Source organism: Nomascus leucogenys, chromosome 18 (genome assembly GCF_006542625.1).
Source record: "Nomascus leucogenys isolate Asia chromosome 18, Asia_NLE_v1, whole genome shotgun sequence".
In the NCBI taxonomy this organism is placed as follows: Eukaryota; Metazoa; Chordata; class Mammalia; order Primates; family Hylobatidae; genus Nomascus; species Nomascus leucogenys.
In genome coordinates, this window is record NC_044398.1 from 23,289,629 (window position 1) to 23,305,119 (window position 15,491).

The 15,491-nt window shown below is 39.6% G+C and overlaps 1 protein-coding gene across 7 annotated transcripts in view; it reads left to right on the top strand.

Moving 5' to 3' along the window:
- Window positions 1–15,491, top strand: part of FAM149B1 (family with sequence similarity 149 member B1) — a 76,608-nt gene that overhangs the window by 24,704 nt on the left and 36,413 nt on the right. For all 7 annotated transcript variants that reach the window (XR_004026745.1, XM_030798477.1, XM_030798474.1 and 4 more), the window contains exons 4-5: window positions 6,510–6,652; window positions 7,429–7,545. Coding sequence is in view for 6 of the 7 variants with exons in the window: in XM_030798477.1 (XP_030654337.1) it covers window positions 6,510–6,652; window positions 7,429–7,545 (260 nt within the window). In the remaining variant the exon portion in view is untranslated. The remainder of the gene's footprint in view (window positions 1–6,509; window positions 6,653–7,428; window positions 7,546–15,491) is intronic.

The following is a 15,491-nucleotide window of genomic DNA, read 5'->3' on the forward strand; positions in this document are numbered from 1 at the left end:
GTTAGAACTAACATTATTATATGTAATGAGAAAAGACTGGATACCTTCCCCTTAAGATTTAGAACAAGGTAAGGATGTCCACTCTTGCCACTTCTATTCAGCATTGTATTGGAGGTTCTAGCTAGTGCAACAAGACAAAGAGAGGCATTCAAATTGAAGAGGAAGAAATTAAAATGTCTTTATTCACAGATGTCATGATGTAAAGAAAACCCAGAAAATTTACATTCCCTCCATTACCACCCCCCAAATCTAGTAGAACTAATAAATTAGTTCAGTTAGGTCACAGTATACAAGAGCAATTTACAAAAATATGGTTTTCATACAATGCGATTATTATTCAGCCATAAAAATGAAAGAAGTTCCAATACGTGTTACAACTTGGATGAACCTTCAAAACATGCTAAGTGAAAGAAGCCAGACATGACACATCACATATTGTTTGATTCCATTTATATGAATTGCCCAGAAGAGCAATTCCATAGAGACAGAAAGTAGATTATTGGTGGCCAGGGGCTGGGCAGAGAGAGGAATGGGGGATGACTGCTAATGGAAACAGTTTCTTTTAAGGGTGATAAAATATTCTAGAATTAAGATATTGGTGATAGTTGCACAACTGTGAATATACTAAAAACACTGAATTTGACAATTTAAAAGGGTGAATTTCATGGTGTGTGAATTATATGTAAATTTAAAAATTTGTATTTCTACACATTGGCAGTGAACCATCTGAAAATGAAAATTTAAAAATCACAATAGAATAAAAATGTTCTTAGCAATAAATTTAACAAAAGCAACACAAGACTTGTACATTGGACATTTCAAAACATTGCTGAGAGAAATTAAAGAAAATCTAAATAAATGAAGAAAATTCCTTGTTCATGAATTGGAAGACAAAATATTAATAATATGGCATTTCTCCCCAAATTAATCTACATATCAGTGCACTCTCTATCAAAATCCTAGGAGACATTTTTATAAAAATTGATAAGCTAATCCTAAAATGTATATGGAATTGCAAAGGATACAGATCAGTAAAAAAAAAAAAAAAAAAAAAAAAATTGAGGCCAGGTGCGGTGGCTCACGCCTGTAATCCTAGCACTTTGGGAGGCTGAGGCGAGTGGATCACGAGGTCAGGAGATAGAGACCGTCCTGGCTAACACGGTGAAACCCTGTCTCTACTAAAAATACAAAAAAATTAGCTGGGCATGGTGGCGGGCACCTGTAGTCCCAGCTACTCAGGAGGCTGAGGCAGGAGAATGGCGTGAACCCAGGCGGCAGAGCTTGCAGTGAGCCGAGATAGCGCCACTGCACTCCAGCCTGGGCAACAGAGAGACTCCATCTCAAAAAAAAAAAAAAAATTGAAACAGAAATAGAAAATTAGGGGACATATGGCCGGGCGAGGTGGCTCGTGCCTGTAATCTCAGCACTTTGGGAGGCTGAGGTGGGCGGATCACCTGAGGTCCAGAGTTCGAGACCAGCCTGACCAACATGGAGAAACCCTGTCTCTACTAAAAATACAAAATTTGCCGGGTGTGGTGGCGCATGCCTGTAATCCCAGCTATTCCGGAGGCTGAGGCAGGAGAATGGCTTGAACCCAGGAGGTGGAGGTTGCTGGAACTGAGATCGCACCATTGCACTCCAGCCTGGGCAACAAGAGTGAAACTCTGTCTCAAAAAAAAAAAAAAAAAAAAGAAAAAAAAATTAGAGGACATATACTACCACATCTCAAAACTTAATATCAAAACATTAGTCAGAACAGTGTGGGCAGGGCGTGGTAGCTCATGCCTGTAATCCCAGCACTTTGGGAAGCCAAGGCGGGTGAATCACCTGAGGTCAGGAGTTCGAGACCAGTCTGGCCAACATGGTGAAACCCTGTCTCTATTAAAAATACAAAAATTAGCTGAGCACGGTGGTGCAGGCCTGTAGTCCCAGGTACTCAGGAGGCTGAGGCAGGAGAATCACTTGAACCCAGGAGGCAGACATTGCAGTGCGCCAAGATTGTGCCACTGCACTCCAGCCTGAGCGACAGAGCAAGACTCCGACTCAAAACAACAACAACAACAACAAAAACAGTGTGGTGCTGACAAAAAGATGGTCATGTAGTGAACAGAACAGAATTGAGAGTCCAGAAATAAACTTTTACATTTAGGATCCATTGATTTTTGACAAAGGTACAAAGGCAATTCAATAGAGAGAGGTTTTTTTTTTTTTCCCCTAACAGATGTTGCTGGGACAATTGGATATCCATGTGCAAAAAGATGAATTCACATAATATAAAAAATTTACTCAAAATGAATTATAAACTTAAATATAAGAGCAAAAACTATAAATCCTTTAGAAGAAAATGTATAACCAAATCAAGACGTTGGATTAGGCAACAAGTTCATAAATAGGACACACCAAAAGCATAAGCTATGAAAATGGATAAATTTAACTCCTTCAAAATTTACATCTTTTTTGCTTTTACATACCTCATTAAGAAATGAAAGGACACCAGCCTGGCCAAGATGGTGAAGCCCCGTCTCTATTAAAAATACAAAAAATTAGCCAGGCATGGTGGCAGGCACCTGTAATCCCAGCTACTCTGGAGGCTGAGGCAGAGAATTGCTTGAACCTGGGAGGTGGAGGTTGCAGTGAGCTGAGATCATGCCACTGCACTCCAGCCTGGGCAACAGAGAGAGACTCCATCTCAGAAAAAAGAAAAAAGAAAGAAAAGGGAGGAAGGAAGGAAGGGAGGGAGGGAGGGAAAGGAAAGGAAAGGACAGATCACAGATTGGGAGAGAATATTTCCAATATCTGACTTGTATCCAAAGTATATAAAGAGCTCTTAAAACTCCATATTAAAAAGAAAAAAAAAAGGCTAGACACAGTGGCTCGTGCCTGTAACCCCAACACTTTGAGAAGCGGAGGCCAGCAGATCATTTGAGCCCAAGCATTTGAGACCAGCCTAAGCAACAAAGTGAGACCCCCATCTCTAAAAAGTAATTAATGAATTAATTAATTAAAAGGAAAAATAAAAGGTGAAATAATGGGCAAAAGACTGGAACAAACATTCCATGAAAGAAAAATACATAAATGGCCAAGTAGCATGTAGAAAGATGCTCCATATGATGAATTATAGAGAAAATGCAAATTGAAAACTGGGAAGATACACCACACCACATTCACAAAAATTGCTAAAATTAAAAAGACTGACAATACCTAGTACTGGGATGGATGTGGAGCAGGTTTAATGCTCACACATTTCTGGTAGGAGTGCTAAATTGTACATCCATCCTATAAAATAGTAATTTCTTTAAACATACATTTATTACGTGACAGCAATTTCACTGCTATTATCCAAGAAAAATGAAAACATATGTCTAGAAAAAGACTTGTACATGAATGTTTATATCAGCTTTATTCATAACAAACAATATAAACAAATACTGAAAATAACATAAATGTCCCTTAACGGGAATGGATAAACAAATTGCGGCATAGTCTTAAAACAAAATACTTTTCAGCAATAGAATGTAATGAATAATTAATACATGCAATAACATGAATGAACCTCAAAAAGATTCTCCTGAATGAAGGAAGCCAAACACAAAAAGTGCATCCTGCACAATCCCAATTATATGAAGTTCTAGACCAGACAAAACTAACTTACAGTGATAAAAATAAGTCAACATTTTGGAAAAGCTGCAAAGGAGTGTGAGGAGAAATGTTTTATACCTGGAAAGGAATGTTAGTTACTAGGGTGAATATTTTGTCAAATCTCATTGTGCTGTACACTTAAATGTGCGTTTTGTTGAATGTAAGTTATTCCTCAGTAAAGTTGATTAAAATTTTAAAGTCCTCAAAGAGTTAAAGGACAAGATAACATCTTTTTAAATTATTAGAAGTTTTAAAACAAACCAGGTAAAGATATTAACTTAAAAACAGGCAAATATGAAGAACCAGTTAAACATCTTCAAAATGAATAGCATTTGAAATATCTCAATATATAAGGTAAGCTGGACCCAGTGAAACAGGTAGTAGTGAATTGAATGCTACAACTAAGAAAATCACCTAGAACGGGGGAACTAAAGACAGAATTTGAAGAGTAGTTAGGAAACATGGAGGATGGATTAAGAAACTGCAATATATTTCTAACAGAAATTTTAGAGAATAAGAAAGAGGCAATATTCAAAGAAGTATTCACTGATTTTTTTTTTTAGACCCAAAGAAAGACTTGTTTGAAAAGTGTATCAGATGAAAGACAATTTTTTTAGAGAGGAGTCTTGCTATATTGTCCAGGTTGGAACACAATGGCTAGCCACAAGTGCCACCATGGCCCAGTATAGCCTCAAACTCTCGGGCTCAAGCAATCCTCCTAACTCTGCTTCCTGATTGATTCACTGCAACTACAGGTGTCGGCCACCATCCCCAGCTTTGGACAAATTAAAAAAAAACAACAACACTCCCAGACAGATATAACTTTTATTAGGTAGGGGTTGACTTTTTTAGGGTGAAAATACACTATTTTCATCTTATACTTTTAAAAGAAGATATGACTTTTCTCCCACTGGAACACTCGAATGTAAAAGGATGTGTAAATTTAGATGTAGTAGAGGATATGCAAGGAATCTGAAAAAATGATCAGATTTGCATTTTGTAACCATCTCTGACTGCTTTTTTTTTTTTTTTTTCTTTTTTTTAAGAGATGAGGTCTCACTTGGTTACCCAGGCTGGCAGTGGCACAATCATAGCTCACTACAGCCTCGAACTCCAGGGCTCAAGTAATCCTCCCACCTCAGCTTCCTGAGTAGCTGGGACTATAGGCACAGACCACCATGCCTGGCTAATTTTTTATTGTTTTTAGAGATGGCAGTCTTGTGATGTTGCCCAGGCTGGTCTCAAACTTCTGGCCTCAAGTGATCCTCCCCACTCAGCCTCCTGAGTTGCTGAGATTACAGGTGTGAACCTCCATGCCCAGCCCTCTGACTATTCTGGTTTTGGGTTTTTGTTTGTTTTTTTGAGACGGAGTTTTGCTTTTGTTGCCCAGGCTGGAGTGCAATGGCACGATCTTGGCTCACCACAACCTCCGCCTCCTGAGTTCAAGAGATTCTCCTGCCTCAGCATCCCAAGTAGCTGGGATTACTGGCATGAGCCATCACGCCCAGCTAATTTTGTATTTTTAGTACAGACAGGGTTTCTCTATATTGGTCAGGCTGGTCTTGAACTCCTGACCTCAGGATCTGCCCGCCTCGGCCTCCCAAACTGCTGGGATTATAGGCGTGAGCCACCCACCCTGGCCTTTTTTTTTTTTTTTTTTTTTTTTTGAGACGGAGTTTTGTTCTTGTTGCCCAGGCAGGAGTGCAATAGCACAATCTCGGCTCACTGCAACCTCCGCCTCCCAGGTTCAGGCGATTCTCCTGCCTCAGCCTCCCAAGTAGCTGGGATTACAGGCACCTGCCATCACGCCCAGCTAATTTTTTGTATTTTTAGTAGAGACAGGGTTTCATCATGTAGGCCAGGCTGGTCTGGAAGTCCTGACCTCAGGTGATCCACCCCACCTTGGCCTCCCAAAGTGCTGGGATTACAGGTGTGAGCCACTGTGCCTGGCCTGACTATTCTTGAAGGCTGGATTACAGAGGGCAAGGACATAACATAAGTTGTCAATTGTCAAGTGAAAGATGCAGTATACAAAGTAATATACACAGGATTTTCTGTCTAAAAAATAGTGGAACCAAGCAACTGTACTAAAATTAGCAATCATTATCTTTGAACGGTGGAATTATAGGTAATTTTTATTTTTTCTTTATACTTTTCTGTATTTTTCAAAGTGTTTGCAATTTATACTGTATATAATATGTTACTTTTAAAAATATAGGCTTTTTTTTTTTTTTTTTGTGAGACACAGTCTAGCTCTGTCACCAAGACTAGAGTGCAATGGCACAATCTTGGCTTGCTACAACCTTTGCCTCCCAGGTCAAGCAATTCTTGTGCCTTAGCCTCCCAAGTAGCTGGAATTACCGGTGTGTACCACCACGCCCAGCTAATTTTTGTGTTTTTAGTAGAGATGGGGTTTCACTGTGTTGGCCAGGCTGGTCTTGAACTCCTGGCCTCAAGTGATCCACCCACCTTGGTCTCCCAAAGTGCTGGGATTACAGGCGTGAGCTACCACGCCTGGCATTTTGTTTTTTTTTTTTTTTTTGGCTAATCAAGTGAAGCAGTAGAGGAGTGGAGCGGAAACAAAGAAATCCATAAAATGGTTGGGATCAATTAGCTGTAAACACCACTGTACTTGGACCAGCCTAAAACACAGACATTTATCTAAATTTTCTTTAAATATGAATGGAGAAGATATCTGAAAATTCTGAGATCTGAAAACTCACTAATTTAATTTTTCTTTCATGGAAATACAGCAGTATTTCAAGTAGACTAAATATGTAAACAAAACAAGTCTTACTGCTTTTAATCTTTATAATTTTTAACAGAGAGTGAAGCTCACCTAAATATTTGAGGGGAATATTTTCTTCTAGGAACTCGATCAAAATGCCACTGAAAAAGTCCAGGCAATGTTCACAGCCATTGATGAACTCTTGTATGAGCAGAAGTTGAGTGTGCATACCAAGAGTCTACAAGAAGAGTGCCAACAGTGGACAGCTAGCTTTCCTCACCTCAGGTACTGAAGCCCTCCAGTTGACTTGTATTCATGACTAATACAAAAATTTAAAAAGTAGATTTTTAAAAAAAACTTTGTATTCTGAAATCTTTATGAGCATCACTTTAATGAATGTAAATAAGGCCATGTGGTATAAAGCCTCAGCTGAGAGAAAACTTAAGTTGGTAGAAGTTTCTTAGAGTTTCCTTAACTAACAATATGTGATCCTAATCAAGTAAAACTGTTTCTACAACAGCAGCTGAGGTCTGAGTATCTGGGTACCAAAAAGCCCTTCTTTTGAACAAGATGGTCAGAAAATGTACACTGTTGTATACAATTAAATTCTTATGTATACTTGAAACCAGACATAGGCTGTTCAAGAGCTTCCTTCAGAAACTGCAATAGTACTACTTACTGCACATACTCAAAATTTATAAAACTTCATGTTTTTAAGAATGTAATTCATAGTTTTCACTAATTTGGCTGGGCCTCCATCCCATTTTGGCTGATTTAATGAGGACTATTATAGAGCATGAAGAGCAGATTACAGATGTTTGCTTAGATTTCTTGTATTTTTTTTTTTAACAGCTGGGCTATAGGTTTATCTTTTCCATCTCCATTCTATGGAAGAGATACCTGTAGTAAGGCTCTGGATTCACATTTTCTCATTCTTAATCAGTATCAGACTGCATACTGGACTTTTATGTAGAGCCATCAAATGTGTTCACAATATACCTAGATTTTGTATGTATGCCAGTGAAGGTGCTTCACTGTGTCTGTGTTTCTTCATTTTGAAGGATTCTAGGTAGGCAGATAATCACTCCAAGTGAAGGTTATAGATTGTATCCTAGATCCCCTTCTGCTGTTTCCGCTTCATATGAAACAACCTTGTTTCAAGAAAGAGATTCTACTATGTAAGTATTCCATTACGTAAGTATTTCAGTGTGCCCTAATATGCAAGTATTATATCCTACCAGTTGTATTAAGGGATTAAAATACTTCTTCCTACTTATTAGTATTTAGTAAAGCATAGCAAATTCTGTAAGATTGTCCATAGTCTTTGTGTATATTAAAATTTCATTATGTAATTTTGTTCAAAAAGTTAGACCTTTCCTGTAGTGGATTAGTCTGTTTTCTGTTGCTTGTAACAGAATACCTGAAACTGGGTAATTTATAAGGAAAAGGAAGTTATTTCTTACAGTTCTGGAGGCTGAGAAGTCCAAGGTCAAGGGGCAGGATCTGGGAGGACCTTCTTGCTGGTGGGGACTCTCTGCAGGGTCCCAAGGCAGTGCAGGGACTCACATGGCAAGGGGGCTGTACATGCTAATATGCCAACTCAGGTTTCTCTTTCTCTTATTATAAAGCTACCAGTTCCCCTTCCATGATAACCCATTAATCCATACATGGATTAAACCATTCATGAGGACAGAACCCCCATGATCCAATTACCCCTTAAAGGCTCCACCTCACAACACTGCCAAATTAGGGACTAAATTTCAACATGAATTTTGGAGGGGACAAATATTCAAACCATATAATAATGCTTAAGGATATTCTTGTTATTCAGGTCTATATATCTATATATATTTACATATATCCAAAAATATGAACACTTCCTTCTTGGCATAAATGCGTAAATAGAATGGTTTTTTAAAATGTTGCAGTCTAAGAAAAAGACTTTAAAACTTTTTTGAAAAAAAAGTTGAAAAAGACTTTAAAACTTTTTTGAAAAAAAAGTTGAAAAAGTGAATTTTTATTTTATTTTATTTATTTTTTTTTTTTTGAGACGGAGTCTCGCTCTCTCACCCAGGCTGGAGTGCAGTTGCGCGGTCTTGGCTCACTGCAACCTCCACCTCCCGGGTTCAAGTGATTCTTCTGCCTCAGCCTCCCGAGTAGCTGGGACTGCAGGTGTGCGCCACCACGCCTGGGATTTCACCATACTGGCCAGGCTGGTTTCGAACTCCTGACCTCATGATCCACCTGCCTTAGCCTCCCAAAGTGCTGGGGTTACAGGCATGAACCACCAAACCCAGACTTTTTTTTTTCTTTTTTTTTCTTGAGACAGAATCTTGCTCTGTCACCAAGGTTGGAGTGCAGTGTGCAATGGCACAATCTCAGCTCACTGTAACCTCTGCCTCCCAGGTTCAAGCGATTCTCCTGCCCCAGCCTCCTGAGTAGCTGGGATTACAGGCGCCCACCACCATGCCCGGCTAATTTTTGTATTTTTAGTAGAGACAGGGTTTCACCATGTTGGCCAGGCTGGTCTTGAACTCTTGACCTCAGGTGATCTGCCCGCCTCGGCCTTCCAAAGTGCTGGGATTACAGGTGTGAGCCACCACGCCCGGCCCACAGTAATTTTTAAATGGCAAAATCTTTTGAACACCTCAGACTTTTAAATAGTAGCAAAATAAACCCAAATAGGATTACTTTGAAACCTATGCCTATACCTAAATCTACTGTAAAATATAACATCATAGTTTTAATTCATTTAAAAAATTATTCCTATACTTTTTCCCATGGCTCTAGTTTTACTTATTTGATACCTTCCAATAGTTGTAGTAATACTTACTTTTGGTGCCTCCTTGGGCTTGTGGTAGTCTCACCAGACCACAAAGTGAAACATTACTGTCAGGGTTATGGGATCTGGGTTATCACCTGATTTTTGGTCAGATAATATTTGTTCGCTATTCCTGAAGTGATTTAAACTCAAGCTGCTGGCCATTAGGCATTCTTTTTAAATTTAAATCTCATGTATTATATCGATAAGTTTACTCCTTTTATGTAATATAAAAAATTTTACAGCCTAATGTCGCCCACAGAAATGATGTATTATTTCATTCTCTCTGATCAAAATTACATAACTCATATTCTGTTATTAGGATATATTGACCAGATCTATTAGTGTAAACTTTATATGTGCCTTATTTTATAACTATCAATGGTAGGCCCATTTAGAAATTTAATCTTCAAGAAAATAAGAAATCAAGTCTGAGCAGTTAGTTCATCCTTTTTAGGACATCTGACTATATCACCATTCTGCAACATACTGCTAATACCCTTTCTTTCCTTTTTACTTGCTACCACCACTGTTGATTAGTCTTCCTATTTTTGGTTCTACTTTTTCTGGGATATTTGACTTACAGTTCTCAATAATTTTCTTTACTTACACAAGTAAAACAAATACCTATTTATACTTTATACACAGACATATACTTAGAAGAAACAAATTATCCAGGTATATTAGCACACCACTACTTATTGGAAGCCATAAAAATTAAACAAAATCTATGATATTTACTTCTTTCATGTAACAACTACTTTGTTCATACTTTATATTTTCACTCTTGAGTACCATTATGAACTCATAGCATTTCAAAATATTTATATATTTACTTAGCAATAATTAGTATTGATGCTCTAATTATTACAACTTAGCTACTTCAAGCTAGTACCTTTGGTTTTGTTTTGACTGTATCTTTGTTTTCTGGTACAGTAGGATATGCCAGGCCCATCCATAACTTTTTCTTCCTTTAACATATAGAATCAGCTGAACTTTAAGGAGACTTACTCCTTTGAGAGGCTAATACAGTAGTATTCAAGAACCAAGTTGGGTGGTGAGGGTATGTAAGTTGTGCTACTGCTATTTTGCCCCTTTTTTTGTTTTTTTAAGAGATAGGGTCTTGCTCTGTCACCCAGGCTGGAGTGCAGTGGCACAATCATAGCTCACAGCAGCCTTGAGCTCCTGGCCTCAAGCAATCCTCCCACCTAAGCCTTCTGAGTAGCTAGGCTATTTTGCCACTTTTTGTTGTGAGAGGTATGAAGAAAATGTGTCATTAATTCATTTTGATCTTTCAGTTTAACAAATCAGGTTGTCATAAAATATAAGATTTATCAACCGCTAAGACTTTCTATAAAAATAACATTTCAAATTATATCCATTCTTGCCTTCTCCAATATATTCTCCACATTAAATCAGATTTTTTTTTTTAAATTCAAGGTTGATCCTTCCTGTCTCCCACTTAAAAACTTTCAGTAGCTTTCCACTGAATTTAAGATAAAAGTCTAAAATTATATCATCAGCTGGCCCCTGCCTACTTCTCTAAGACATCTATCAGTCTCTCTCTCATTCATTAATCCTTCCAACACTGGCTTTCTTTCAGACCTCAAATGCATGAAACTAGGTATTTGGTTCAGTTCTCTGGGAGTTCTTGGGCCAGAAGAAAGTGCTAGAGTAAACAACACAGTAATACAGCATCTTCCTCTTTGTATCTCTAACACCTAGGACAGTGCCTATAACATGGTTAGCAGTCAACTTGCTGCTTCCTTTTCTTTTTGGTTTTGTTTTTTGAGACAGGGTCTTACTCTGTTGTTACAGGCTAGAGTGCAGTGGTGCAATCACGGGTGACTACAACCTTGACCTCCTGGGCTCAAGCAATCCTCCTGCCTCAGCCTCCTGAGTAGCTGGGACCACAGGCGTGCTCCACCACATCTGGTTAATTTTTGTATTTTCAGTAGAGATGGGGTTTCACCATGTTGCCCAGGCTGGTCTTGAACTCCTGGGCTCAAGTGATTTGCCCACCTTGGCCTCCCAAAGTGCTGGGCAGATAACCTGAGGTCAGGAGTTTTAGACCAGTATGGGCAACATGGTGAAACCCCGTCTCTACTAAAAATACAAAAATTAGCCAGGCTTGGTGGCGCACACCTGTAATCCCAGCTACTGGGGAGGCTGAGACAGGAGAGTCGCTTGAACCCTGGAGGTGGAGGTTGCAGTGAGCCAAGATCACGCTACTGCACTCCAGCCTGGGCAACAGAGTGAGACTCTGTCTCAAAAAAAAAAGAAAGAAAGAACATTTACAAAGACAACTTTATGGTAATAGAATACTATCTTATTTTTTGCTGCAGCTTTAGGGGAAATGGGAATATTTTTCCTTCTTATCTAGCTAAAATTTCTTTTAATAGCAGTTATAAAGGCCTATAGTTGTTAGAAATTCCTATTTATTTTTCAACACAAAGAATTCCATTAGTTACCACTGACTAAAAATATAATTGGTTATTAGTATAAATGGAATAATACAATAGCAGAATAACATAATGGAATGTCAGGTATACATTCTATATGTTTGATAGCTTTTTTTTTGTCACCCAGGCTGGAGTGCAATGGCATGATCTCTGCTCACTGCAACCTCTGCCTCCCAGGTTCAAGGGATTCTCCTTCCTCAGCCTCCCAAGTAGCTGGGATTACAGGTGTGAGCCACCACGCCTGGCTAATTTTTAGACATATTGGATCTCCAAACCGATTCCCTCCCTCCCTCCTTCCCTCCCAACAGCCCTTCATCCCTTCCTTCCTTTTTTTTTGAGACAGGGCCTCACTTTGTCACCCAGACTGGAGTGCAGTGGTGCAATCTTGGCTCATTACAGCCTTGATCTCCTGGGCTCAGGTGATCCTCCCACCTCAGCCTCCCGAGTAGCTGGGACTACTGGTGTGCACCACCTCATCTGGCTAATTTTGTATTTTTTGTAGAGACAGGATTTCGCCTTTTGCGCAGGCTGAGCTTCTGTCATGTCTTACCATCTCCATCCCAGTGCCACCTGCCATGGTCAAGGATCTTATCTGTTTACCAACTCTTGCATAAGAGAAGTTTACTTCTTTTTATGTAAAAGAAGTCTGGAGGAAGGCAATGTAGAGTGGCGGCATGGTGTTTTCAGGGACTGAGACACTTCATCTTTCTGCCATATCATGTTAGCCCATGATGTTTTTTCTGAAGTTTTCTTCATGGTTCAAGATAGCTGATAGAGCTCCAAACATGATAATTCGCTTTCCACGTAGCAGAGAGGAGGAAAGACAGAAGGGCCAAATGGTATCCCTTGCAGTCACACCAGTTCCCTTTAAACAGCCTTCCCAGAGTCCCGCAAAATAATTCTGCTCATATTGCATTGACTGTCTCTGGCTACAAGGTAACTGGGAGATGCAGTCTTTGAGGTGGATATGTTGTTTTCATGAATAAAATTGGGATGATTTTACTAGGAAAGGAGAGAATGGATATTGAGGGGCATCTAGCATTCTCTACCATGTATGTATATGGTTTTTATGAAATTATACATTTTGTAATCTCTTTATACTTAATATTTTATTGTGGACATCTTCTATTTTTCCCAATATTAACTTAAGGACTTTATTCCATTGCATGAATATATCACTATTTAAGGAACTCATCCCCAAATCCTCTATTTTGAAACAGTTGGGCTAGTTTCTGTTTTTGGCAATTATAAACAATTCTGTGATCATAATTTTTTTTTTTTGAGATAGGGTCTCACTCTGTTGCCCAGGCTGAAGTGCAGTGGCACAGTCATGGCTCACTGCAACTTCTGCCTCCAGGGCTCAAGTGATTCTTCCACTTCAGCCTCCTGAGTAGCCGGGACTATAGGTGCATGCCACTATACCTGGCTAATTTTTGTACATTTTGCAGAAACCAAGTTTCACCATGTTGCACAGGCTGGTGTTAAACTCCTGGGCTCAAGCGATCCACTTGCCTCAGCCTCCCAAAGTGCTGAGATTACAGGAATGAACTACCGTGCCCCACCAATCATAATTCTTATAGCTAAATCTTATAGGTCATATCCTTAAATGAAATCCCTACAAATGAAACCATTGAATCAAAGAAAATGTTTATTTTAAAGCTCCTAATATATATTTTGAAAATGTCTTGCAGTAAGATTGTCCCACCAGCCTTGTTTAAAAGTGCCATGGATTTATTTTTTTAATTAATTAATTTTTTTTTTTTTTTTTGTGACAGAGTCTTGCTGTGTCACCCAGGCTGGAGGGCAGTGGTGTAATCTCAGCTCACTGCAACCTCCACCCCGCAGGTTCAAGCAATTCTCCTGTCTCAGCCTCCCAGGGAGCTGGGATTACAGGCACATGCCACCACGCCTGGCTAATTTTTGTATTTTTAGTAGAGACGGGGTTTTACCATGTTGGCCAGGCTGGTCTCAAACTCCTGACCTCAAGTGATTTGCCTGCCTCAGCCTCCTAAAGTGCTGGGATTACAGGCATGAGCCATGGGCCCAGCTGCCATGGGTTTATTCTATTTTCCTAATAAAAAAAATACTTAAGGCACAAAAAAATATAAAGAGCAATACAAAGTGTAAATTCGTTATATTTAACATTTGGTTAAACTGAGATCTATTTTTTAAAATTTTATTTCTCAGATTGGACTGACTTTCTCCAAAGTAAACCCACTGAAACAAATGAGTCATCACATATTTACTGAATGCCTAGGAAGGAAGAGAAATTTGAATATTAATAAGATAAGATCCCTGCCCTTAAGGAGCATATATTTTGGGCAATGATGGAGTTACTGAAATAAGGATATAACGTCATGAGATATCCTAAGATGTAATTATAAATGTGTATTCTTAGTTTTTTGTTTTTTTTTTTTTTTTTGAGATGGAGTCTCACTCTGACGCCCAGGCTGGAGTGCAGTGGTGCAATCTCAGCTCACTGCAAGCTCCGCCTCCCGGGTTCATGCCATTCTCCTGCCTCAGCCTCCCAAAATGCTGGGACGACAGGCACCCGCCACCACGCCTGGCTAATTTTTTTTTTTTTGTATTTTTAGTAGAGACAGGGTTTCACCCTGTTAGCCAGGATGGTCTCAATCTCCTGACCTTGTGATCCGCCTGCCTCAGCCTCCCAAAGTGCTGGGATTACAGGTGTGAGCCACCACGCCCAGCCGATTATTCTTAGTTTTTAAAAAACTTGTTGTATAGCTTGTTATAGTTTAGATATTTGTCCTTGTCTAAATCTCATGTAGAATTATAATCCTTAGTGCTGGAGGTGGGGCCTGGTGGGAGGTGTCTGAGTCATGGGGACAAATCCCTCAGGACTTAGTATGATCTTTGCAATAGTGAATGAATTCTCATGAGATCTAGTCATTTAGAAGTGTGTGGCACCTCTCCACACACACACACTCTGTCTTTCTCCTGGTCTGGCCATGTGATATGCCTACTCCTGCTTCACTTTTTACCATAAGTTAAAGCTCCCTGCAGCCTTCCTCAAAGCAGATGCTAGCACTATTAGCACTATGCTTCCTGTACAACCTGCAGAGCCATAAGCCAATTAAACTTCTTTTCCTATAAATTACCCAGTCTCAGGTATTTTTGTTTTTTTTTGTTTGTTTGTTTGTTTTTTTGGGTTTTTTTGAGACGGAGTCTCACTCTGTTGCCCAGGCTGGAGTGCAGTGGTGTGATCTCAACTCACCACAACCTCCACCTCCCGGATTCAAGCGATTCTCCTGCCTTAGCCTCCTGAGTAGCTGGGACTACAGGTGTGCACCACCATGCCTGGCTAATTTTTGTATTTTTAGTAGAGACGAGGGTTCACTGTGTTGGCCAGGCTGGTCTCGAACTCCTGACCTCGTGATCTGCCCACCCCAGCCTCCCAAAGTGCTGGGATTATAGGCGTGAGCCACCGCACCTTTCTAGGTATTTCTTTATAGCAACACAAGAATGACTTCATACAGAACACTGGTACCAAGGAATGGGGTATTACTGTAAGGATACCTGACAATGTGGAAGTGACTTTGAAACTGGGTAATGGGCAGAGGTTGAAAGACTGGAGGGCTCAGAAGACAACAGGAAGAGGGAAAGTTTAGAATTTCTTAGAGACCAGTTAAATGGTTGTGACCAAAATGCTAATAGTGAAATGGACAATAAAGTCCAGGCTGACAAGGTCTCAGAAGGAAATGAGGAACTTACTGGGAACTGGAACAAAGGGCATGCATGTTATGCCTTAGCAAGGAACTTGGCTGTATTGTGTCCATGCCCTAGAGATCTGTGGATTTTGATCTTGAGAGTCATGATGTAG